The sequence below is a fragment of the Andrographis paniculata genome, unplaced genomic scaffold, assembly GCF_009805555.1.
Source record: "Andrographis paniculata isolate CXL003 unplaced genomic scaffold, ASM980555v1 Contig38END, whole genome shotgun sequence".
NCBI classification, from domain to species: Eukaryota; Viridiplantae; Streptophyta; class Magnoliopsida; order Lamiales; family Acanthaceae; genus Andrographis; species Andrographis paniculata.
Window position 1 is genome coordinate 31,793 of NW_026137571.1, and position 26,811 is coordinate 58,603.

The window sequence follows — 26,811 nt, forward strand, 5'->3', positions numbered from 1 at the left end:
AAATTAACAAAAAATAAAATAAAATAAAATAAATAAGAATATAATTTTAATAAAAACTTAAATTTAAATTAAAATATAAAAACTAAAATAGATAAAAATATATAAAATTTATAAATTATTTTTTAATTAAAAGAAAAACTAAACTATAGTTCTTAGTGAAATTTCTAGGAGCAGTTTTCTTCTCGGAATCTTATAAAATAACAAAATAAATTTTTGAAATTTTTATAATAAATTAATAAATAATATATATTATTAATTCGTAAGAGCGATAATATATTTTATTAATCAATAAAATTTTATAAAATAATTTCATATTTTTATTTATGTAATTTAATTATATAATAATATATTTATAATTTATAAAAAAAATTAATATTAATATAATTATTTTTATTAAAAATAAATAAAAATAATAATAATAATAATATTTTCAATTAAAATAAAAAATTCTTATAAATTAAATATTAATTAAATAATTTATTTAAAATTCAACCGAGTATCTCATTAAGAATAATGGAATGATACTGTCAACATTGAACGCATTGAAAGTCTTGCGTTTAGAGAGAGAGGAAAGGCAGGCAGGTTCCCCGTTCTAGCCTGGTTGTTGAAAAAGTCGATTGTTCCAGTCATCGCGAGAAGACAAAAATGGTTTCGACGGAGGGATTGGTGCCGATAACGAGGGCGTTTCTGGCTTCTTACTACGACAAGTATGCTTTTCCACCCCTCTCAAACGAAGTTTCTCGTCTCTCCGATCAGATGTATGCCATGGCTGTCGAACTTCTTTCGGGCTCTCCTACTACCCCAGGTTTTCCACGACCCCCTTCAAATTAACGTGCCGCTTTGCACACCACCGCCTTCGCTCCTTTTCCATTGCAATAATTATAAGTGATTTCCTGCTCATCATTTCTTCACCCCTCGAGGAAATTTCAATCACTACAACTGTGTACAGTAAATCGTTGCTGAAGTTTGAATGACCTTTCGGACATCGTTTTAGATTTTATGAATATTGTGGGTATTCTACTATGATTGCTGATTTGGGACTTTTTGGGACTTTTTAATCTTGTCATGTCTGCATCCACTAGTCAATGTAGGAGGAGCAGTATATAGTCAATGTAGGAGAAGATTATTTAATGCACTCCGCTTTCACCTATATGTTTTATAGAGGAAAGCTTATTGGTACAAGAAGCTGAGCGTCAACCCCCCCACAAGGTCGATGAAAACATGTGGAAGAATCGAGAACGGCTTGAAGAGATCCTTTTCTTGTTGGAATTCTCTCACTGGCCCACAGCGGTGAACATTCTAATCACATTCTGGGCAATCACAAGTCATTCATCTATATATATTATGTGTATATATACCTCAATGCAATTACCTTAAAGCAAACATGAACTTTCATAAAATTACTCCTCGTGCTGGACCTAATGTTGCATTCAACAGCTTCAACAAAAGCCAATTGTCGAAGATGCTGAATTGGGTTCTGCTCTTGGGCGGCTTCAAGCAAAATTCAAATCTACATTGAAGAATTTAGAAGACTTTCAAGCAAAAAATTCAGAGTTTGTATTTAACACAGGTTTCCATAATCTTAACCCATATGTTTGTTTTTTTTTTTTTATAATTCTTTTAAGAAGTAAAAGAGTATATATTGAGGAGCCAGTAGGGGATGAAATAGGAACAAAGAGAAACAAAAACCGAAAGACAAAACCTGATGAAGAGACCAAAGACTAAGAAGTATAACACACAATAGCACCAAGAAAAGGAATTAGAGCCAAGCTATAAGATCCACCTAAATGAGGCATATCATGTTTAGCAAGGAAGTCTGTTAGATTACCACATCTCATAATGTGTTGGAAGACAATATCTTAGTGCTTGGGGATGAGATTTCTTCGGGTGTGTTTGTTTGGGGGTTTGGATTTTGAGTTGGGATTTGAAATAGTAATTGTATGATGTGATATAAATAGGTGTTGATGTGATGTTTTGAATGTAAAATTGATTTTTAGTATAGTATAAAAACTAAAAAATAGGTGTTTGATTTGATATTTTTTTTTGGAAAAAATAAGATGAATAGTGGATGTAAAATCCAACCCCCCAAACAAACACACACTTCATGATTTTAAGAAGGCACCAATCTTCCGGTGAAGAAGGTGGTCACATTGGTGGATAATTGCGAGAATTTTTGCTTCACCCAACAATCAAAATTATGTTGCATGCCTTACAAGAACTTTCCTTGATAATCATGTTACGTGACTATGAAGTACAATTTGATAAAAGTACTGGGTTTTGCAACAACTTTCTCTCCTTATCAAGCTATTTTCTGTCATAGTAAATAGGATGCTAGGGACAGTTGTTTAATGCCATTGATAATTTTGTTTTTATTGTAGAAGTGAAAATGATTGGATTAGATTCACTCTACAGTTTATAGAAATAAGTCTTTCTGTATTGTTTTATTTAGACCTTGTCTTTCACATCATTGCCCTGCCATGCATAAACTTACATGCTGCTACTTGTGATTGAAAATGTAAGTCATTCTCCATAGGAGAGTTTGAATTGATACTTAATCCAGCGCATGTTTTCTGCAGAGATGTTGTCTTCAATATATTTAACAGTTAGTTTTTAATGGAGTAATTGGCATGTCCGTGATATACATTTGATATAAAGATATTTAATTTAACATGCATAGATGAACTTTCGATGAAGGTTACTCTTTGTGTAAGATGCAGTTATGACATATATGCCACAAGACTTTAGGGGTACAATAATCAGGCAACAAAGAGAGCGCTCAGAGAGAAACAAACAGGCTGAAGTTGATGCTTTGATTAACTCTGGTGGGAGTATCCGTGATAAATATGCTTTGCTATGGCGACAACAGATGGATCGGTACGTTTTATCAACTACCTCTCTGTACTCTGCAACCCAGACAAATGTATAGTTGCTTGTTCTCATTGCAGAAGGAGACAATTAGCTGAGCTTGGTTCCGCAACAGGAATCTACAAGACTCTAGTGAAGTACTTGGTTGGTGTGCCAGAGGTATCTCCTAAGTCACTCTAAACTGCGTTGTATGGTTGTTGGAATCCCATTTGAATGTAATGATAGTGTTATATTTTTCCACTTATCTTTATTCTTTATTACTGTGCTCTGTACATGTGGTGCTTTTGATACTGTTCGTTTCATAGTTCATCTCATAATAATGTAAGCCATGCAGGTTTTGTTGGATTTTATACGACAAATAAATGATGATCAGGGGTATGCACTACCTTTTAATTAAATCCTATCAAAATGCTATTATCACATTTATAACTTCTGAGAGCTTAGCATAACAAAAACATTACATATTGTTTCTGTGCTGAATTCAAGTTTATCATCAGGCCAATGGAGGAGCAACGACAACGTTATGGGCCACCTCTGTATAGCCTTACAAGAATGGTGCATAATATTCATCTATTTCTGTATGTGCTGTGGCAGCATCTCAATTCCAGAACATTGTAGGGCTTGTAACTTTTCTTATCATATAATTGCTAGCTGATTATACTATAACATTTATCACCACGTTTTTACCCTAAGTTTTCCTGACACATCCTTAATTTTCAGGCAGAAATATGAAATAACTAGCCTGGAAGAAGCAGCTGATGTCTACACTTCTGAATTTGAAAGATATATCAAATTTATAGGGTATCATATCTTTCATTTGTTTGGTTTGCTGATAACCAAGATACTGCAATAGCTTTTCACCTCCATCCTTGTTTCAGAGGTTCAGTGGGTGGTCGTTTTATATGCTAAGTATATGTTTTTTATTTAATGGGGTAAAATCATTACACTGTACAGTGCCCTCTCCCCCTCCCTCTTCCCATTCCCTACACGTACACCTGCACCCCCTAAACATTTTATTTAGATTGGAATCATTTTTCGCTCTAACTTAGGGCGTAATGGGAGTTAACCGGAACTAGGGGATGTTGGCCATTTGAATGCTCGAGTCAAATTATTTTTAATCAACAAAAATTGATCAAGTTAAATTATCTCCAATGTTGCAAACGAATTCCATGGGCTATTACTTCATTTCGAATATTTAGGGTGGGGGTGTATGTGTTTTGGATATTTTGGGTGTTTAGGATTGTGAATTTTTTTTAAATGGAAAATAGGTTTTTTATGTGATTTATGGATAATAGATATTGGAATTTGATGTTTTTAATCAAACATAGGTTTTAAATGTGATATTTTAAATGAAAATAAGTGATGCATATAATTTTTTGAGGGATAAATATTTAAGTGTAGGTTGTATACGACGAAAAAAAGAAGAAGATAAAAACACAAACAAAACACTCTTAATTTTGTCACTTGGTGTAGTAACAAAATTTCCTAGGGGAATAAGTTTTGAATAAATAGAGATGAATGTCTCTTTTGCCTCATTCCATCACATTCAATCTTTTGTATAGACTGGAGGATCATTCAGTATTCTATTTCCTTTAATAAAGGATGAACATAGTCTAAAAGATCATGGAATATAATATGTGATTTTGGTATGTTGCACGACGTGATTTAGTAAATTAGTATTTATGCCTTGATTCTCATTAGCGATTTTTTTTTTGTTTCAATCTTGCTTATTGTAAATATCTTTGTGATTGCTTTGGTCGCTATAGCATTTAGCTATAAGATCCTCTTCCTTTATGCTAGACTATCTCAAGCTCAAACGCCTTTATACTTCATACCAACCTTCTCTACATTCTTATCAAGTTTTTTCTATGCAAGACTATGAGCGAGCAGCTTATGAAAGTGTGCAACAAGGATTCCAGCCAGATTCTTATGGCTGGCTGTACAGAATTCACTAGAAAGGAGCATAGCAGAATTCTATTAGCCTAGAACCTAATAAGTTTTGATACCATAAGAAATATGAGAAAAATGTTTTTATTCGACTTCTTGTATTCAATTAGAAGGGTACATTACATAGGAGAGTTAAACAAACAAGAAAATGAAGCTACTAAGAAAATCTTTTGAAAATATCTACAGCTTACAAAACTTACTTAGGCCAAAGACTTGCTTCTTTCAAACTTATCTATTTACAACATTCTATTATTGTTATTATTATAATTATTAGTAGTAGTAGTAGCAGTATAATGAGGGGGTATTATTTTAATCATACATGTATTAGCTGTTAGGAATTTCTTTAATAGAGGAACATAAGGTCATAAAATTTTATTATATGATGTGATCTTGTTTTGTTACTATAACTTTGGATTATTGATTGCAACTTTTATTTTAGCTGGTCTTTCCTTGGCAATCTCATCTTGATTGCTTTGATGTAGATTCCATGTAAGTTGTAACAAAGGTAGCATATACTTACTGAGTATGATTTTCTTTTGGCCTTAGGCTTGACCTTTATTAGACTAATAGAAACCTATGTGTACGATGTAAAAAATATAGTAGTATAACCTGAAGAAGTATAAGTTGGATTTAAATATTTTGTATGCATTTCTTATCCATATTGGTTTATTAGTATGACTTGTGTTTTCCAGGGAAGTCTTCTCAAATTCCCCCTTTTTCATTACTGCAGAAGATGCTGGTACAATGGATTCCAGGTCTGCCTCAAATTAACCACGATTTCTTAGTGATATGAGCAGGATGTTTACTGCATGCTTTTCTAGAATCTGAGCTGTTTTTCTCCTTTTAATTCACTGATCTCTAATTTGCAATGTCCAAGGAAAGCGGATGACTATAAGGAAATAAATGTGCCAGCTGGGGACATTCATGAGGTTTGTTTTCTGGAATTTGAATAAGATCCGTGACACTGTTAAAATGTATCTTATTACATTGGCATATGTTTTATGCATTCTCTTGCACTTTACAGGTCAGTGTTAAAGCTGTAAATTTATTTCCTGCCCTAGCTGACTGTTACTGGCTTTGACGTGTTTTTTCAACATAAAATAATATTGTTATTGAATTACATGTTATAAGGATGGTTGTTAAGACTTTCAGTTGTAGGTTTGGTGAATATGATTTAAATAATTTATAGCCATGAATGACATGTTATAATAAGGATGGTTGCTAAGACTTTAAATTGTAGGGTTTGATATGAATAAATATGATATAAATAGCTTATAGCCATGAATGCTTATTGAAACTTGAAAGTTTGAACTTATTATAATATTATGAGTGGGAGGAAAAACTATTGGTACGAACGATGTTAGAGCCTTAGTGCATGACGTGGGAATCCGCAGCCGCTACCCGAAAGTGAGCACCGGGTAAATCCCCAACCCAACTTAATACCCTGTAAGACTTAACTCAATTCGGCTCGTTTATAGCTCTACTAAGAGGGGAACAAAAAGTAAACAAGGTCAATGATGAAGACATTTGGGACTTCATTCAAAGCACCTATTTGAAGGCTAATGATACTGCACAATTATATGATATAAAGGTCAAAGCAAGGTGAAAAAACAGTTATTGAATATGCAAATATTTTACAAACTTTATTGCAGGGATTGAACCACGATAGGATATTTGAAAGTAAGTGCACAAAGAATGCTGCTAGTATATGATATAAAGATCAAAGCAGCAACTAAAGCAAGGTGAAAAAACTGTTTATTTAATATGCAAATACTACAAACTTTGGGGCAAGAATTGGACCACTGTAGAGTACTTAAAAAGAAGTGCCTAGAGTATGATGCAGTTCTAGAGAATTTCATTGAGAGGGAACGGGTGTATGAATTTTGGCTGGCCTGAAATTTGAATTTGATCAAGTTAGAATCCAAAAATTAGGAAAAGCTAATACTCTCTTTTTTAGTAAAGACCATTTCTCTGGTGCGGGCTGAAGAGAGTGGAGAAAGTGGGGTTGGAGCCAACCCAAAGTACCAATGAGTTTGCATTTGCTATTAAAAGATATTTTCATGAGAAAATGGAAGGAGATGACAATAAAGCACTCAATAGGACATTCTTTTGTGCGCCCATTGCAAGAAACCTAGGCATACTATGAAGGAATGCTAAAAGTTACATGGAAAGCCCCCTAGGCGAGAATGGAATGGATGGAAAAAGCCCTTACAGCTCATATGGCTGAACAATCTAAGATTGAGGAAAATCCAATGAAGCATTTAAACGTGAGGAAATTGGGAATTTGTTAAGCTCCCTTACTTACTTCTTTTGTTCACTTACTTTTTTTAGTAATCTTCCATTCTCTTCTATATAAATGCCTCAACATTGTGTTATGATTGCAATTGGATTATAAACTCCGGAGCCATAATGTTTTAGTCAATTTTATGTTGATCCAAAAGGCCGCTCATGACCTTAATTGTTCGGTTATTATTATTATTATTATTATCTAATCACCTTGTTTTTTCAAAAACAAGGCATTGGGAAAACAAGCCAATAAGATGACACTCTTTATTAAGCATTCAGATGTAAGGGGATCAAGGTTGTCACGGCGCCCATTTGCGGCGCGGCGCCGGTGGACCGCCATGTAACACCTCGGCCAGCTCAAACAGGAGTGTCATTGCCACGCCCCATCGGAAGGCTCATTCATCAACCAACGAGCCTTATGTTGTGGCGCTAAGGCTAAAATATTGAATACAAACAACTAAATAGGGATTTAAAATTAAAACGCATCGGCTTATCAATTAAATAAGTAAAGTTCGAGTAAAAAACATAAGTCGGAAAAGTTCTAATTCAAAAGCATTCTAGAAGATAAAATAGCTCTAATTTCCCGACGGATCATATGATATGAATGCATCATTTAGGTATAGTAGAAGCACCATTACCTATAAAATAATTTGAAAAGGATAATTTGAATAAAATACCACATATCACATAAGGATAACTCACACACACAAGTCTTTTAGCGTTTCCTTATCTCTTTTTTCATTCTCAAATGATGGTGATGAACGCATAACGAAAAAAACTCCACTAGGCTTTAATTAGGGTCAGCTCGACCCGGTTTTCCAACCTTATTACTTTGTATGACACGTCACATAATTACACATAACAAATATAGGGTCACAACCCTCAAGAAAAGCTCCACAATGTGTATCTAAGGGTTTGAAGCCCAAAGTACACGTAAGTCAATTTATTTATTAGTTTGCGATGGGCTCCAAACGGCCGACAACCCTCTAGTCTCCAATATAACATACCAAGGTCTAAAGACTTTTTCATCGTGAATGACGGGCACCTCGGAATGACCCAAAACGGGAACCCACCATCTCGATCCATCGGCCTAGCCCATTCGGATTCTAGTTCAAGGTTAGCTAGTTATCCTAAAGTACCGGTATACCGACACGTGTTTTCAAGGCACATAGGTAGAAGGCTATGCCTTATCATCCAAACAATGGACGAGTTGATCGGACTCGACGGGTAGTTTCAATTACCAATTTGACCCAATACTCAACATGCTATTAGAACACATCATCTATCTAAAATTAATCCCACTTACCTTAAGAAAAATCCAAGAGGAGAAGACTTTCTGTTTACCTTTCATATTTTATTAAACATAAAAGACTTTGGCCTTTATTATATATTTTACCTTACTTTTAACCAAATTGTTTAATTTCTTACACCAAAAGCCCAAAATAAAATTTTTCTGACTCCGACTCGGACTCCGGAAAGTTCCGCGAACTTCTAGCCATTATTTCGTGGGGTATTACATACCGCCATGGCGACAAAATGCGAACACGGCGTTGTGCATAATAATTTACATATACATATATATGATATTTTATAACTATTAAATTATCAAATTTCTAGTAATAAATAACTATATAATAGAATGATTCGGAGTTCTTGCAGAGTGGAACCATGCAGTACCAGACACGAGATCGATCATAAATAATAGATAATAATATAATATACTAACACTATAATAGGATAAAAAAAAAATAGCATTATTAAAGTGGAGGTAGCGGGGTTGGTGCCACGAACTTAGATTAGAAGTTTAAAAATATTTGAAGTGAATAAAAACACTAACGGAATGAAGTCGTGAGATGAAGAGGCATCCTCTGCAGACCAGAGAAATTAGGGAAGAGAGAGGAGGAGATCAAAGAGAGCAGGGTCAGAGAAAGAATGACTAATTAGGGTTCGATCGAGTTCAAAGGTTTAGGGGCTAAGGTAGGTGTGGTTTGGGGGCCTGGGCTAACCTGAAGACTGACAATGTTCTGGGCTAGCCAGAACAGTGCTATGGCGTCGCCATGGTGTCGTTAAAGGGTCACCATAGTGTCGCCGTTGCATTTCCACACCCCTTTGTCTAATGAGGCGAGACGATGAGTCCTGGCTCTTCCAAGAAAGTGCCAGGACGCCATGGCGTCGCCATGGCAGGGGGATAACAACTCTTCTAGTATATGTAGATGATATCATGGCCAATACAAATGATGAAAAGAAAGATGGAGCTTAAATGCAGATTACTAAAGGAGTTTTAAAATAAAAGAGTATGGAAATTGGAGTATTTTCTTGGCATTGAAGTTGCAAATTCATCCCAAGGAATCTCTATATCACAAAAAAATTATGTTACTAATCTATTGCCATAATTTGGAAAATGAGGATGTAAATCTGTCTCCTCTCTCATGATCCTAGAGAATCTCATCCACAGGAAGCATGCAGAGTACTACACTACTCAAAGAGCACTCCGGGAGAGGGACTTTTGTTCAGATGACATAATGCTCTACTCTAGAAGCTTATGCCAATACAGATTATGCTGGATCTTTAGTGGATAGAAAATCAACTACGGGGTACTGCACTTTAATTGGAGGGACCTTACTGACATGGAAAAACAAGAAATAAAATATAATAGCAAGGTCATTAGCAGAATCTGAATTCAGAGTTCTTGCCCAAGGAATATGTAAACTCCTTTGGCTAAAAATAATTCTAGATGATTTGAAGGCGCAGAGAACACAAATTTTAGAACCTTTAGACAATGTTGAAGTCCCTCTTTGTTTTTGTCGGCCTTACTAGCGCAACCTATTTTGACACAACTTATTCTCTTCCCTTCCACTCGGCACCGTCGGATCACTAAGGCCGACTTGAAGACCTTATGAAACATAACATGGATAACAAATATTGGTATCAACATTGCTCATACTCTAGTATAGCATGAGAAGACAAAACACATTGAAATATATAGATATATCATCAATGAAAAGCAGGTGGCAGGATTGGTAATGCATATGTTGCATTCGCTTTTGATTTACAACCAGTTGACATCTTAATGAAGGGACTTCAGAACTCGAAGGTTGTGTGGCTTCAGTCCAAGCTGGGAATGACAGACATTTATTCCCCAGCTTGAGGAATGGTGTCCACATATATGGCTGGATTTATGTAGAAATATAATTAATTTACATTTACAAATAACTAAATGGAAATCTGTTGGGTTTAAATCCCTTAAAATCAAGGGATTAGGATAGGCTGATTTATTGCCAAGATTTTTGGGATTAGATTAGATTATGCCCCTTTTTATTTCTTATGTATCCCTATTTTTGTATTCTAGGAAACATCCCAGAAAATATGAATAGTTTTTCCCATTAATTTCGGTAAATATATGTTGTGTTATCCATGGTTGTTGAAAATTGTGATATATATATACATATATATCTAAATTTGATCTGAATTATATACAGCACATGGGGTTAAGATGCTACTGTGTTGGTCTATTTTTAATTTGAGAAACATTACTTGCATAAATGCTTTATATATATATATATGGAATGTGCTTCCATTTTTCAAATAAGGCTCATACTGTGCCATCAATCATAAAATAGTATGACTTGCCTCAGCTGTTTTTTTTCTTTTTTTCTCTGCATGAAATAATCGAAGGTAGTCTAGGATTGTTGTGCCTATTACATATTTCTGTACTATTTGAATGGTGTTTCTTTATGTTCTTTTAGGTGTCTTTAACAGTCGAATCGCTAAATTCATACATTGCTTGGGATTTCTTAGTGGTGCAGGGCAAATTGAATCAGGTATCCATTGCTGAACTTCCACCAATTTCTGTGTGATGTTGCCAAAATATATGCTGGATATGTTATGTCTTTATTCTATGCTTATTGAGCATATTCTTTACTTGATGTTAGCTCTAGTTTGTGAAACATTGATGCATTTGCAATACAATGTCAGCTTATAGGATTCATAAACTCAGTGCCAAAGCATATTGTAAAAGAAGAGGAGTATTACTGACAGCATTTTAACTAATTTCTTACACTGATTGCTTGCATAAGATAGCACCTGAATGAAGATTTAATGTCGATGAATAACTATGGGTTGGGTATACTAGTCTTCCAATTTTTCCATAAATATCAGCGAAGTTCTTGACAAGCAACAAGTGGCAATTTTCCAAAAACTGTAGTCAGGCTCTCATATCATGTTGAAAAAGAACACGAGTGTAGAAAAGGCCACAAGGTAATGTATATTTCGATCCACATTTCTACAATACATTCTAACCAATATATACACAAAGTCTTGATAAACTAAACAAGAAAAAAACCTAAAATCACTCTACCAAATCCCTTAATTTTGTCCTAAGATTACTCCATCAAATATGCTTTTATCAAAGACTATTTATGACCTTCAAAAACTATTAATGAACTTGATTTCCTCCACTAATTTAACTATATTATCTTCTAAAACTACTCATTCTAGATTTCCTACAAGTGGGAGACAAGTGGTTGAGAAAGACATAATTTGATAATGGGTATAGAGGTTTCTTGGCGCAAACTCTTGTGCCTTTTCTTATAGCTATAGGAAGATCTAAATTATTATCATAAGGGGTAGTAGATTCGACAGGTAAAGAAGAGCTTACCAGGGCTTCATTCACAAGGTTTGGGTTAGATTCTTGGACTTCAACCAGTTCGGGGACAGCCTTCCTCCTTGAGTACACCCATTGTTACCTAGGAAATTGTTGTGTAGGATCAGTGGAAGTAGTAGCGGGAAGAGAAGTGAGGTCAGGTACCGTACGAATGTTCAAGTTTTTTTGGTTCATAACTAGAAGGGATGTCAAGATTGATTATGGGTTCTTGAACTGTCCTTGTTGAGGTGGGGATTTAGGAAAGAAGGGAGTAGTTTCAGCAAAATGTCACATCAACTGAAATATAAAATTTTCTTAAGGGAGGATGGTAGCATTTGTACCCTGTCTGGGTGGAAGAGTAACCTAAGAAAATGCACTTGGTGGCTCGTGGTTCAAGCTCTTCCCTTTGATTGCTATGGATATGAACAAAAGTTGTACACCCAAAGATTTTAGGTTTCAAATTATTGGAAGTTATGAAATGAGGATAAAAGCTATTCAACATTTCCGAGGGTTTTTGTTATCGAAAACACTTGAGGGTAAGCGGTTTATCATGAGTAGTGCATGAGTAGTATTAAGTGCCCATTCTTTCTTTACGCTACTTAATTCTGTTAGTAATTGACACCAGATTAATCATGAATAATTCAATAGGACTGAAAAAAGTGAGGATAAAGTTTGGTTGAAGTAGTCTGTAACACCCCGGCCCGCAAGGCATGCTTGCCGGGTGTGTCGGGATTAGACTGTTCCACAGGTCAACACGAGTCCTCCAACACGCTTTTTCCTCACTCACGAAAAGAAATTTGCACATTGTTTACATGTATATTCTATTCAATCCACTTAATCTCTATTCAATCTTGAATGTCTTAGCACCGGCTCATCCATACATGGGAGTTAGCTTAGCACCGGCGCAACTCCAAGGGTGTCACATAGTCCTTGGCACTATCTGTTCTAAACCTTTTTATTTTCACCCAAACTGATGTTGAACCATATCGAAAAAATTGGGAATGATGGAACTGACATCAGATTTTTGTTTAAAGAGAAATAACCATGTAACTCAAGCAATCATCAATTAGAGAAATGAACCATCTAACTCCAATAATATTTGGCTAATGAAGGTCCCCCAGCATCACTGTGGATTAGATCAAAAGGTTAGACCTTTTATTGCTAATACAAAAAGATATTCGGGTATGTTTAGCAAGCTCACTTCACAAGGAAATTATGAAATATCCAACCCTTGAAATATATGGGGAAACATGACTCTCAAAACTTTTAAAAGAAGGATGACCAAGTCTAAAGTCACACATCCAAATGGAATTTTTATTGGAAGAATTTAGGCATGATAGAGAGAAAGATAGGTTACAATTGTTTCCTTGGGATGGTTCAAGGTAGTAAAGGCTGCCTCTTTCCTTAGCAAGTCCAATTCTCTTCCCTGTGCCTTGTTCTTGAAAAACACTGGGATTGGAAAAAAAGGTAACAGAACAATTATAAGGCTGTGAGTGATTTTTTGGATAGAAAAAAGATTGGCTGAAATTTCAAGGACATGAAGAATATCCTTGAGGGAATGGTAGGAGTTATATGGATATTACCAATTGCAGCAACAGTTGCAGGAGAACCATTCGCCACGATAATTTTTCGGTTAGTTGACCTGGGAGTATATCTGTGGAAAAAAATTGGGCCGTAGTAGTCATATGATCTGAGGCTCCAGAGTCTATAATCTAATAGGTGCACTAAAGATTGTCCTTTGATTTGCTTTAATGTCATCTCCTTTCCTTTTCTCTGAAAATCTGTTTTGATAGGAATTGTGGATCCACTCGTACTTTGGGTTGACTCCAACATCACATTTCTCCTGCTCTATTCAGAGCACACAAGAGAAATGGTCTCAGGCCAGCCAAAAATTATTCATATACTTGCTCCATCTCAATGAAATTCAGCATCCTCTGTGGACTTCATTTCAAATACCTATAGTGGTCCAATTCCAGCCACAAAGTTTGTAAAGTATTTGCATATTCAGTAACAGATTTTTCACCTTGCTTTGTAATTGCTGCTTTGATCTTGATATTATATACTTGTGCAGCATCATTAACCTTCGAATAGGTGTGTTGAATGAAGTCCAAAATGTCTATAACAGTGGATAGGAACATACATGTATCACTTATTTCAGGATCCATTGAGTCCTACAACCACGACATTATCATTGAGTCTTCATCATCCTATGCTCCAAATGCAGCATCAGTCTTTGTTGGACCAATACCTAAGATATGATTGAGTTTTTGTTTACCTTTTAGGGAACAAATTGAGCCCATCAGGTAATTCTTCCCCATTGAATTTGTAGGAGGCACCAAGATTCTGCAAATCGCCAAATTCTGGATTGAATATGCTTCTTTGGATTGATTAGGTTTTGGGTTGACAATTGTCTATGATGTTGCCATGATAAAAGATCAACATTTGAAGTTGCAGAAGCGATGAAGGCACAACTAGGACACTATCTTGAAGGCATCCAAAGGTTCTCTTTTAACCAAGCTTTGATACCATGTGAAGAAAGGAATCGGAAAATTGATTAATATTACTTGTTCTGCAAGATACATATATAGAAATACAAGCGAAACAATCTAATCTACTCCCAAAATCCTAGGCAATAAGTCAGCCTATCCTCCTAATCCCTTGATTTAAGGGATTTAAATACAATATATTTCTAATTAATTATTTGTAAATCTACATTAATGACATCACATAAATCTAGCCATGTATTTTGACAGATACCTTATTAATTGTGTATATGATCTTCCATTACTGCATGGCAACTTTACGATGTCGTAGTGTTCTTCCGAAAAGATCCTATCCATAAGTCAGTAATGCATGGGATATACTGCGTGCCTTCTTGATTGATGCATGACAATGTGTGGCATGACATTAATACACTCAATGAGTTTTCACACACAATGCCAGAACTCATTTTGTTGTGCTTGATGTTGTTCATTTTAACTGAATAATGGGCTTGCAGGACATTGGTTTCAGCGTAGAGTGCACAGATCTTTCTGGGAGAAAAACAGTAAGCTCTTGAAGTTGTTGAAGTATCTTCGCATGTTTTTATTTTATTCAACTAGCTTGCCTCTCTGTCTGTCTTATCACTTACTTTTCTCACTTCTAATTTCCATTGATCCTGGCTGTTGTGTTCTTGCTAACCATTTGTGTTGCTCAACTTCAGTTGATCTTGCCTTACCGCAGATATGAGGCTGACCAAGTGAGTATTGCTTTTCACTTTCTATTTTTCTGGTGCATGAAATCTGAATCTCTAACTTAATTCCAGGGTAATTTCTGCACATGTGTATCGGGGAACTACAAGCTCATCTGGGACAATTCATATTCAACATTTTTCAGAAAGGTAGGCAAACACAAGTGATATAGGTTCCCAAATATATCTCATTGTTTGTTGTTCATGTAATGTACTGCTTTTTTTCCCACATATCCAGTTCTTCGAGTCAGGTAATTTAATCAAGAGTTTCATTATGCTTCTAGTAATGGCTTTAGGATTATACAAAATACACTATCAACTGAGAATAGGATTAGCTGTATAAATGATATATGCATGTGCAATTTAAGTATACCTTCAACCCAGGATTAATGTGTTTTATATTTTTATATTCTCCGCCATTTTTTATTTTTTTTTATAATGTGGGAACCCGCAGTCACTATCCGAAAGTGCGCACTGGGTAAATCCCTGGCCGAACTTAATACCTTGCAAACTAGGTCCGATGAGGCAAGTCACACTAAGCGAACCATGTGTGGCAGGTGGACTTGGAGGCGTCGGGATTTGAACTCATGATCTCACAGTCACAAGTTCACTCCCCACACCCCCAAGTCATCCCTTACGGGACTATTCTCTGCCATTTTTGTTTGACTGGAGGGAGGAGGATGTTGTTGGCTTCTTTATTAAGCACTTCTGATTGACAACTTGGCTTCTTACTGTTTTGCACCATATTGCAGTCCTGATCTTTTCTGGAAAATCTTTTTCTTCATTGCTTTATATTGGGATAAAGTATTCTAAGAACTAAAAATGAGAGGCAGCATTGAATTGCAGCCTCCTGATTGGGTGGCTAAATTACAGACCTGGACATCTAAAGTTCTCAACCATAAATCAGTTCTCTTGGGTGTGTTTGTTTGGAGGTTTGGATTTTGAGTTGGGATTTGAATAGTAAAAATTTTGAATTTGAATAGTTGTATGATGTGATATAAATAGGGTTTGATACGATGTTTTGAATGTAAAATTGATTTTTAGTATAATATAAAAAATGAAAAATAGGTGTTTGATTTGATGTTTTTGGGGGGAAAAAATTGGATGAATAGTGGAAATCCACCAAAATCCTTCAAACAAACACACCTTTAATAATTTTGGTGGATTTCCAATATTCATCAAAATCTCCTTTCTTCTAGAACATCAAATCAAACATCTACTTTATTTTATTTTTATATTATACTAAACATCAGTTTTATATTCAAAATATCACAACACCACCTATTTATATCACATTAAACAATTATTCTAATTCAAAATTATTATTATTCATTCAAAACTCAAAATCCAAACCCCCAACTAAACACACCGTTGGTTGTTATATCTGAAGTATTTTGATGTCAATTATTTATAGTTGATCCAAGTACAGAACAGAAGACGGTTTCATGTTCTTTTGGTGATCAATATTAATTATTTACTACTGCCACCTTCCTACCTACTTTTTACTACGTTTTTGGTATACAAGTGCTTAATTTACATTTGTTTGAGGTTTTCCTTAGCCTGTTACTTTGATGTTAATAATAGTTTTGAATGTAAAGTGTGCTGGCCTTGGCCATCAACAATTGGTTTCCTTTGGGAGACCTCATTTGTTGGCTTCCATTTATCCCTTATGCTTCAAATATGAGTCTTCTCTATATGCACCCAAATGTATGTGCTTGTGTAAATTTAAAACTATATAATCCTTAATATTGATTTTGTTGTCAGGTCTTGCGATACAAGGTGGATTGCATTCCTCCTGTTGCGGAGTCGGCACTTGCAAATGATTGATTGATAGATTACAAAGATTTTACTCGGTGCATGTACTTGCTTTTGTTTAAGTTGGTGCACTTTGGTGTATCATTTCATGTTTTCCCAGTTAACCTGAAGATCCCATCGTACTACTAAGTTAAAATCTGGAAACCATGATTTGCCTTTTTGTCATGTCAGTTGTGTGCACTGTACCTAAACTTCTCCATGTTATTTTTTGGGACTATTGTTTGTAGGGGAAATTGAGAACTACATGTAAGATTTTTCTTGATGAGATTGTTACCCGCAGCATTTTAATCTCCATTTCCTCGTTCCTGATGAGATTGCTTACCAGTTAACTTGGGGTGGGGGATTACAGTTTTATAGTTATGTTTGGTAGGTGTGGGGGTCAAAATTGTCGCCATAGTTTGAGATAAGGCCCTGGTTATCGTTCCAACCTTGGTTGGTATTATGCTTTTAATTTTTTTTCCACAAAATATATCATATGGGATTTACTTAGGGTGTGTTTGTTTGGGGGGTTTGGATTTTGAGTTGAGATTTGAATAGTAAAAATTTTGAATTTGAATAGTTGTATGATGTGATATAAATAGGCGTTGATGTGATATTTTGAATGTAAAATTGATTTTTAGTATAATATAAAAAATAAAAAATAGGTGTTTGATTTGATGTTTTTGGGGAAAAAAAATTGGATGAATAGTAGAAATCTAATTAAATCCCTTAAACAAACACACCCTTAAAATTTATTCAAAATTTTGTGTGACAAATTTGATGATTCATGTCTATGATTTGTTTTATTTATTCTTTTATTGTGATCAGATTCTTTTTATTGATTTAGCTAACTTGTTTGAAAAAAATGGTAAATAGGTCAATGAGCATGGCTTTGAAATTGTATGATCGGATATATAATTATTTTTTGGTGTGTTTACTTGTATGGTTTTGGTTTTTGATTTTATTATTTTAAATTTTTTTTTTAAAATATCAAATCAAACATCTATTTTTTATTTATTATATTATATTAAAATTTAGTTTTATATTTAAAATATGGCATCAATATATATTTATACCGCATCAAATTTTAATTCAAAATTTTACTATTTAAGATAAAAGTTCAAAATCAAAATTTCACAAATAAATATATTTTTTGTAATTGATTGAGTATTTGAATCGAAGTTTGTATTTTTTTTTTTTGGTTTGTTTGTCATCTAAAAATATTGGTAAAATTATACAAAATTTATTTGTAATTTTACAATATTTTGTAATTTCATAGATTCTGCATCTAATACATTTAACCGTCCTTATTTAAGATTTCTATTTCTAAACTCTTCTTTAAAAGAACAAACAAAAGAAAGTAACTATTTTTTAGTATATTTATTGTTCTTTAAAATCATATTATAAGACAGATAAGTATATTTATAATACAAGTGTTTAGAAATTGAGAATTTTTTTTTACGCGTTCAAAAAGTATTTTAAAAATATATCATATTTGGGGCAATCTTGTGAAACTATGAATTTGCAAAAAAATGTTCTATTTAATAAAAAATTGCCTATATTTTGCTTTATTTACCATAAAAGACAACAAATATACATCATATTAAAACTTATGCCCAAAAAATTTGAGCACTTTTTTTTTTTTCAGCGGGAGTATAAATTAAATAAATTGTGTAATATAAATTATACTATTTTATTCTTTTTTATTAAAAATAAAATTTATAATCATCGATCCTCTTTTTAACACTTTTTAATTAACCCGGAGATGGCCTAACCTCGTACTCATTTCAACAGTAGCCATCCCCGCACACCAGGACTCAGCTTGAATCTTTCCCCTTGAGAGTTTAGACAGTTGGCGTAATGGATAGGCATTCGAGTGTTTCCGCCGCTGAGGTTTATCTATTTTTGTTGCATTTCCATTGTGGCTGATCTGTGGTTTGATACGATATGCACTTCGATTCTGCTTTAGATAAAATAGGGTTTAAAAGATGCTATGCATCTCGCCTTTTCTTCTATGGTAACTATGTCCGTACTGGAGGTCGATACTTGAAATGTGAACGTATCGTTAAATTTCCACAGCATTAATCTCCGTAATTTGAGTTTTTCTTAAAGTTCTGCAGAGTGAGCTTAATTTATTTCATCGTAATATTAGAACTCGTTTTGTATATAACTAAAACTGCCCTTAATGTAGAAATGTGCCATTTTTTAAGGGCGTAGGATAGGTAAGTTAGTTGAGTTCGGTGGATTGGTCGTTAGTAGTGCAGATGTAAACGTAAGAGTTTCTTAAGATATTTGTATTAGCAGGCACTGTGATGAGACCCTCATTTTTTGCTTAATCGCTAGTTCCTTACAACTACCGTATGGCTTTCTAATGATTTCATAGACTCCACGCAATTCCACCTCTGTTGATTCTGCAATTTGTTAACAAGAACGGGATCACAATCTGTCATGTGCGTGACTTTTATCAATCAAATCATATAAGTATTATTAACAAATAATTTATGGGAAAGACAAGTGTAATCTCGAAATATACTAATATTTACTGGAATGCATCTGGAGGATTAATTTACAACTAACGTTTGTTGTTATTACATACTGCCAATTCGCCATCATTGAAGTGATATTTGGTTACAAAATACACCCCCCCTACCAAAAAAAAAAACTGTTTCTTGACCTGTGAAACTTATATGTTTTTTTGGTTATTGCAGTAAGGCGCGTGGTTCCTTAAGTTCACTCTGTTTTCCTCCCGTTAAATCAAGCCAGCAACCTGACTGAGCTAATCATTATGCAGAGCTGGGAGCTGTATTGTAACAGTTAAAAGATATTGTATGCCAGTGGGAGGGAGAATGAGGCCAATTTTACCATCTACTTTGCCTTGGTTAAGGAAGGGGGTTTTAAGACCATCAACACCACGGGCTTTTAGTAATCATATTATCAAGTCCCCATCCCTTTTGTCACTAGACCTTGCAGATTCCTGGTCTTCTGTATCCACTCAATATGATTGCTTGCCATCTGTGAATGTTGTGAGTTCTTCTCCATGTTTGTGTACAGGTACCCTTGTTCCACCTCCTCTGTAGGACTCTTGAGATGTCCTTTTTCACTTCCCTTCTGTGCTGTACATGTTTGTTTTCTTCTAACAGTGATGTGGTTTTACTTAACACACCTCAGATGTGGCCTCGTGATAGAAGTACTCAGATGAATAGGGATGGGAAGTTGATATTTAGCATGTATGTGTGATAATTTAAAGTTGTTTGTGTTTAAAAGGATTAAATTTCAACTTCTTGTCATGTTTGCAAATCCTTTGAACAGCTGGTCCATGCTTTAGAGCTGAAGTGTACAATTCCAAGCTTTAGATAAAGTATTTGAACAGCATTATTGTACTTCCATTGCAGAACCTATCGAATTATAATTTAGTTTTCAGGATTGTGCTCTTCAATGCTTGAAAAAGGCAAAGGTAAAAATTTTGCATTGATAGATATAGTCATAGAAGAAGGGGAGGCAATAAAGACCTAATCACTTTTGTTCTAATTGGGTTTTTTTTTTTCCAGAATTCTGTAGCCACAGTTTTTCATTATCTAAGAGATGTCTTAAAAATTAGTTGAAGCAAAAGACAAACCATAATATCTAGTCCAAGTGCCTGCTGTCCAATCTTATGTCATTCTTGTTGCACATTTTTTGAGGATTCCATAACCACAGATTTCCATGGATGTCTTAAAAATTAGTTGAAGCAAAAGACAAACCGTTTAGTTGAATGGTACATAATATCTTGTCCAACTGCCTGCTGTCCAATCTTATTTCATTCTTGTTTCACAAGAAAGTTAGGAAACAATTTATTGCAACTGATTTATGACAGCTAGAAACTTGACTGGGAAAATAATTGATGGGAAGGCAATTGCCAATAGGATAACATCTGGAATAGCACTTGAAGTGAAGTCGATGGAAAAACTGGTTCGAAAGGTCCCTGGCTTGGCTGTCATAATAGTGGGTCAGAGAAGAGACTCACAAACATATGTCCGGAACAAAATGATTGCATGTAAAGAGGTTGGCATGAAGTTTAAGATGATTACCCTTGCAGAAGATTGTTCTGAGTCTGAAGTTTGTAAGGCTTTGCATCAATTTAATGGGGATCCATCAATTCATGGTATTATTGTGCAGCTACCTTTGCCACAGGTAACTTTCCAGCATACATGTTTTCCAGCTGCATGAAAGCCTCTAAGATTCTTTTCCAGTTCCAGCATATATGGATGCAAAATCACCCATTTCTTTTATCTTTCTAAAATTTTTACTTGCTTTGCTTTTTATTTCCTTACTGTTAGTTAGATCTAGTTATTTGGATTCTATGCTGGTCATCAGCTGGTTCTGACCAAGATCTTAAATATCATCATATATTCTGATCTTTTTAAAACTATTATATATTACCTGTTTATTATGTGGTGTATTAATTTTACTAATGAGGTCTCAGTTCAGTATAATTATAAACCAATACGCTCCACTAAGTCTGACTTAATTAAGTGTTGACAAGCACACTTAATCTACATCTAGTCAGTCTGGATTCTATTATTTTTTAGTTACATGAGATATAGGTGTCACATTTCTATGTTTACCCAGTTTCAATCAGATTTAGTTGATCTTGATGCTGTGATGATCATTAGCTGGTTCTAGCTAAGAACGTAAGCTATCATCATACATTTAAGTTTTGCTTAAAATTATATTTTCAAATCAAAATGCCTGTCATAGATTCTATGGCTACTTTGTGGGGGATTCTAGACTTGGAATAGAATTATAAAGCCAATAGATTGTGTGATGGCTCGCTTACTGGACTTGAACAGAATCTGGATGAAGCCAAAATATTGAATAACATAAGCTTGGAGAAAGATGTTGATGGTTTCCATCCTCTTAACATTGGGAATCTAACCATGCAAGGAGTAGAGCCATTGTTTATATCATGTACTCCTAAAGGTTGCATTGAGTTACTTCTGCAGTCTGGTATTGATATTATGGGGAAAAATGCTGTGGTGATTGGTAAGAGTAACATTGTTGGATTACCTGCAGCCTTACTTCTCCAGGTATTGCTATACATATATATATGTATATATATATAATTGTAGTTGAGCTTAGTCCAGCAACTTTATATTTGTGTGTAAAGACTAAAGATATTATATTCATGTAGTCTAATTGTGCAGTTAATTATATAATCACATATTTTTTCTAATTTACTTAACATCAGTGTTTTATTCATTTATGGGGCAGAGGCACCATGCTACAGTGACTATTCTTCATCCATTTACCAGAAACCCAGAGCATATTTGCCGTGAAGCTGACATCTTAATTGCAGCTGCTGGAGTACCCAATTTGGTCCGTGGTAGTTGGTTAAAGCCAGGCGCGGTTGTCGTTGATGTTGGAACCAATCCTGTTGAGGTGATTTCCAGTTTCTTAGTGTGGAATACATCATTTTGTTCTCTACTTTCATAATGTTGTGCTTTTTGAGTAATTGTAGAACAATATCTCATTGCTTAAGTCGAAGGTTATTTAAGGAAAATTTTCTCTGAATTGAACCTTAGATGCCATGCTAGGAATATTCAATAGCTGCTTCCCAGTATAACATTGTATTGTATTGTAAAGTACTTGATATATTTCCCTTGCTGCTCTTGACTCCATCTAGCAGATTTAGAATGGACCCATAATTTTATATAAGTGTAGACAGGGCGATATATTTTGTTCTATAGAAAAATTAATTATTACACGAGTAAAGCCCTAAAATATATATAACTATCTAAAATAACAAGATCCCTGCGCTATTCTAAATACAAAACTTACATACAATACATCTGACACTCCTCTCAAACTAGGGAATACAAATCGTATGATCCCAATTGTAGACTAAGGAGAGAAATAAGGCATCGACTCGAAGAAGGAAACATGGGCAAAAAATTAATACTAACGAGTATTAGGAGAACAGTATTTATAAGCTTTTCGAACCCCAGAATAACCAATAAAAACACACTTTAATGCACGAGGAGCTAATTTATTCCGACCCAAAGAGTGATCATGAACAAATGCAATACACCCAAAGACACGGAAAGGTAAATGATTCAATTGATAATATCTGATGAAGAATTTTATTGTGTAGGATGGAAGACAACATGCGATTTATAAGATAGCAAGTAATAAAAATATCAGTTCAAAACCGAAAAAGAATACTATGATGCGCAAATAGAGTACGAGCAGTTTTAATGTCACGAGAGAAAAACCTCATCTCTTGGTGTTTGGTGTAAAAATAGGATATGAGAGAAATAAGCCCATTCAAGAACAAGGAAACACCATCGTGATTTGTAGATTCGAGATTGAAATGGAGTGTCGCTAGGGAGTTAATGGAAAATATCCCCATCAAACTTGTCCCTTAACGGGATGGTACTTAGTTAAATCATTTGGGGAGCAAGGGAAAGCAATTCCTTCTATAGTATAGCTTGATGTAAAATACCCCGAGATGACACAAACTTACTCATAGGACTAGAAAAATATTCAGTGGCATTATTTGTCCAAAGTATTTTACTAGGCACACCAAACCTGATTTTGAATCTTGGCATAAAATGTCTCAAAGACATAAAGTAGCTCGGATCGAGTTTTTATAAGATAAAGCCAAGTGCATCTTGAAAATCATTAACAAAAGTGAGAAAGTACCGAAACTTCTCAGATTTTGAATAGAAAAATCAAATGAAGAAGAAGATTAATTCTATAAAAAAAATTGTATCTTGTTACATAAGGATAGGAAGACTTATATACAAAAAAATTCTAATAGAAATAGAAAGAAACTATATCTTATTCCATGAATCATGGGATCATTCTTTATCATGAGATCACTAGATGTACAAAGGAAACAAGATATTTGTTTTTTAAAATAAATTGATTCACATATTTTTCCACAAAACTCAAACACAAAAGTAGTTCGACATAAACCCCATATATCACAGTGGACTAAAATGAATGGCATATCAGCCCAACTATTAACCTTCCGGGGAAACGAAACACGAGTTTGTTTTCCTAACTGACAAAACTCATAAGACAAAGAAGATAATTTAGAAAGACTTGGAACAAGCAGATGTAACTCAGAGAGACTTGGATGATCCAAATGTTGATATATATTTTTTTTTAAAAAAAAATATAGAAGAACTGACAGTGGAATAAGCAATTGAGATTAAAGGTGATGGACTGTCAAGGTGATATAGGCCATGAAACTCACGTCCTTTGCCAATCGTTCTCCTCGTGTTGCGGTCCCAAATAAAAAAAAATCAAAATCAAAGGTTATCAAACAAAGGTTTTGATTAATTGACTAACAGAAAAAAAAAAATTGAATTGACAACGAGGAACAAATAAGACAGAGGTTAAGGGAACAAAAGACAATGGTTGAGCATCACCAACTGCTTTAACAAACAATTTTGAACCATCAGCTAAAGTAACATCAGATACCGAAATATATTTGTGAAATTTAGAAAATAATTTTGAATTACCGGATAGATAATGATAGGCACCAAAATTACGAATCTATGTTTTGTCTTACATAAAATATCCATATTTTCTATTTCGGTTTGTCTTATGTAATTTATTCATTCCTTTTTTGGAAATATAATTATATACTTTAATCACATTTGATATTTCATAATTTATCATTTTTATTAATTAAATTATTTAGTTATTTTAATTTTAATTTATAATTATTTTTATTATGCAATAATTATTTTTATTAATACAAAACAATTATCTAGGACGGAAGGAGTAACAAAAAGGTTCCTACACTATACTAAATACAAAATTGACCTACATAAAATACATCTAACAATAAGTATAAAAGACATTGGGCTAAAATGTAGTATATGATATGCACGCATAAAAATCTGTGATGGTGTAATGGTACTGTTTTTAATATAGAACAATGAAATCACACTGTATGCAATTTGAGGGAATAATACTATAGTCTATAGTCTATTGCAACCTATGTTTTTATCTTGTTACTTTGGTTTCGATGCAAAATGAAATTCTTAACTGTGAAATATTATTTAATATTTGTGTGTATTTATTTATACACATTGATTATTTTTTACTTCACAGTAAATACACTCTGTATAACTTTGTCTTTTTTTTTATTATATTTTTTTATTTTTTGTCTCGGACTCCATGTTTATTTTTGTATATGTTCCATCAGACAGATAACACACAAAATAAAGCAAATACTTAGTTCTGTTATTAGATTAACATGCCCCGGTTTCTCTTCATCCACTCCTACCTGTGGAGTAAGCAATTGTTAGAAATTGAGATCATTTAAGACAGTTGAATTGGCAGGATGGGAGCAGCGAACATGGCTATCACCTCGTTGGGGATGTTTGTTTTGAGGAAGCTGCAGGAATAGCTTCTGCAATAACTCCCGTACCTGGAGGAGTTGGACCTATGACTGTTGCCATGCTGCTCTACAACACTTTTGAATCAGCTAAACGTGCATTTAAGTTGAAATAACCACCTGTTCCTTGCGATGGTAATGCATTGACTTGTTTTGTGTTTTTTTATGGTGGACGCATTGGCTTTTCTAGGAACGTGGTTTAGGCAGGATATGTTGGGTTAAGGGTTGGAGTTTGAATTAGAATTTTATAGAAACTTTTAACTATAAAATTCATACACGGTTTGATTTTGATAATTGATTTAAATAGATTCTGATAGATTTGATTGAATTATATATTAAGTTATATATGAATTTCATAGAATCTATGTGTTGAGTAAATATTTTTTTATTCATTTATATAACTTTTATAAATTGATACTGCAAGTAAATTTACGTTTCATGCAAATATAAAAATACTTCTATTTTATTATCATAGAAGTGAAAATAAAATTATTTTTATATACATTATTTGTATTTCATTTCAATAAAATATTAATATATTTAAATTAAAAAAATTATTAGTGGACTGGGAGTATATAAAAAGTATTTAAATATTTTACAAAAATATTAAAAATATATTAGTTTTAAAAAACTATATTATATTATTTTTATCATTTTAGTCATTTTATTCAAAACTATCATTCTTCATGTCTCATTTACTATATTTACATTTTCATAATTTATAATTTTTTTAAAAATTTTAATTAGACTATAAGTTATTTTAGTTTATGATTATTTATTATACGACAATTATTTTAGACTAATACATACATCTGAAACGGAGGGAATACTTTTTATTATAATAAAAAAATAATAATATAATAACATTATAAATATTATTTTAGTCTCATAACTTAAATATGTTGTAAACTTGTTATATAAATGAAAAAAAAAATTTCACTTTTAGTTATTCGGCGTCGGAGATGCCTAAGTGGCACCCGCGTTGCTCACTGAAGAACACATGTCTGTCAGATCAGCAACACCGGTCAGATCAGCAACACCGGACGGACACGCAAATTTTTATTTATTTATTTATTATTTTTTAAAAGTTTAAATTTTTAAATACATTTTTTAAAATTTTTAATTTTTACAAACAAGACAAATTTAATAAATAATTTTTTTAAAAAAAAAAAAAATCTATGTGTCCACCAAGTGTCGATGATCTAGCGGACACATGTCATCAGACGAGCCACGCAGGTGCTACGTAGGCATCTCCGGCATCCGACGACTAAAAGTGAAAAAAAAAAAAAATCACTTAGGAACTAATTTGCCACATACTTCGTTTATAAACTAAAATAATAAAATTGTTAAGTTACTTGACTAAGAAATTAATTTACCTTTAACATATATATAATAAGGCAAAATAATCAAATTCATCTCACATACTTTTATTAAAAGACTTTGAATCAAGTATTATTATTTATTACTTCATTCGTCCGGCCACTGATGACCATTTTTCTTTTTTAATACGTCCCACAATATTTTTGTAACTTTATGAATCTTAAACATACTTAACAAATATAAATTAAGGAGTGTTTGTTTGGGGGATTCAATTAGATTTCCACTATTCATCTCAATTTTTTTCCCAAAAATATCAAATCAAACACCTATTTTTAT

The 26,811-nt window shown here is 33.7% G+C and overlaps 2 protein-coding genes across 14 annotated transcripts; both read left to right on the forward strand.

Moving 5' to 3' along the window:
* The first annotated feature begins 528 nt into the window (after positions 1 to 528).
* LOC127250789 (uncharacterized) lies at positions 529 to 17,078 on the forward strand. 5 transcript variants are annotated; one of them, XR_007838787.1, is made up of 15 exons: positions 529 to 805; positions 1,163 to 1,290; positions 1,438 to 1,570; positions 2,712 to 2,874; positions 2,946 to 3,024; positions 3,200 to 3,240; positions 3,363 to 3,479; positions 3,586 to 3,666; positions 5,505 to 5,567; positions 5,690 to 5,741; positions 10,845 to 10,919; positions 14,070 to 14,240; positions 14,739 to 14,786; positions 14,943 to 14,978; positions 15,045 to 15,090. XR_007838787.1 is itself a non-coding variant. In XM_051274210.1 (15 exons), exons 1-15 carry the CDS (start codon positions 646 to 648, stop codon positions 16,794 to 16,796), a joined length of 1,314 nt encoding a protein of 437 aa, XP_051130167.1. In that variant the 5' UTR covers positions 531 to 645; the 3' UTR covers positions 16,797 to 17,078. The 5 variants fall into 5 exon arrangements, 4 of the variants coding, with proteins under 4 accessions (XP_051130169.1, XP_051130167.1, XP_051130168.1 ...); XM_051274210.1 differs by lacking the exon at positions 14,070 to 14,240 and adding an exon at positions 16,734 to 17,078 and having other exon boundaries at positions 531 to 805; positions 15,045 to 15,119; XM_051274211.1 differs by lacking the exon at positions 14,070 to 14,240 and adding an exon at positions 16,734 to 17,078 and having other exon boundaries at positions 531 to 805; positions 2,718 to 2,874; positions 15,045 to 15,119.
* A 1,434-nt stretch (positions 17,079 to 18,512) lies between these two features.
* LOC127251024 (bifunctional protein FolD 1, mitochondrial-like) lies at positions 18,513 to 25,485 on the forward strand. 9 transcript variants are annotated; one of them, XM_051274560.1, is made up of 7 exons: positions 18,513 to 18,656; positions 19,472 to 19,814; positions 19,932 to 19,990; positions 20,621 to 20,933; positions 21,593 to 21,829; positions 22,014 to 22,181; positions 25,089 to 25,485. In XM_051274560.1, exons 3-7 carry the CDS (start codon positions 19,932 to 19,934, stop codon positions 25,269 to 25,271), a joined length of 960 nt encoding a protein of 319 aa, XP_051130517.1. In that variant the 5' UTR covers positions 18,513 to 18,656; positions 19,472 to 19,814; the 3' UTR covers positions 25,272 to 25,485. The 9 variants fall into 9 exon arrangements, with proteins under 9 accessions (XP_051130517.1, XP_051130519.1, XP_051130514.1 ...); XM_051274562.1 differs by having other exon boundaries at positions 20,666 to 20,933; XM_051274557.1 differs by having other exon boundaries at positions 19,472 to 19,747.
* Positions 25,486 to 26,811: the final 1,326 nt, after the last annotated feature.

Bases quoted from the DNA above. Each gene is read 5' to 3' on its own strand.
- LOC127250789 (XM_051274210.1), top strand. From the start codon at position 646: ATGGTTTCGACGGAGGGATTGGTGCCGATAACGAGGGCGTTTCTGGCT. The intron at 3,667-5,504 runs GTATCATATCTT...TGTGTTTTCCAG, and splicing joins AGATATATCAAATTTATAGG to GGAAGTCTTCTCAAATTCCC. The intron at 5,742-10,844 runs GTTTGTTTTCTG...ATGTTCTTTTAG, and splicing joins CAGCTGGGGACATTCATGAG to GTGTCTTTAACAGTCGAATC.
- LOC127251024 (XM_051274553.1), top strand. From the start codon at position 19,592: ATGCCAGTGGGAGGGAGAATGAGGCCAATTTTACCATCTACTTTGCCT. The intron at 20,934-21,592 runs GTAACTTTCCAG...GGACTTGAACAG, and splicing joins TGCAGCTACCTTTGCCACAG to AATCTGGATGAAGCCAAAAT. The intron at 21,830-22,013 runs GTATTGCTATAC...TTTATGGGGCAG, and splicing joins CTGCAGCCTTACTTCTCCAG to AGGCACCATGCTACAGTGAC.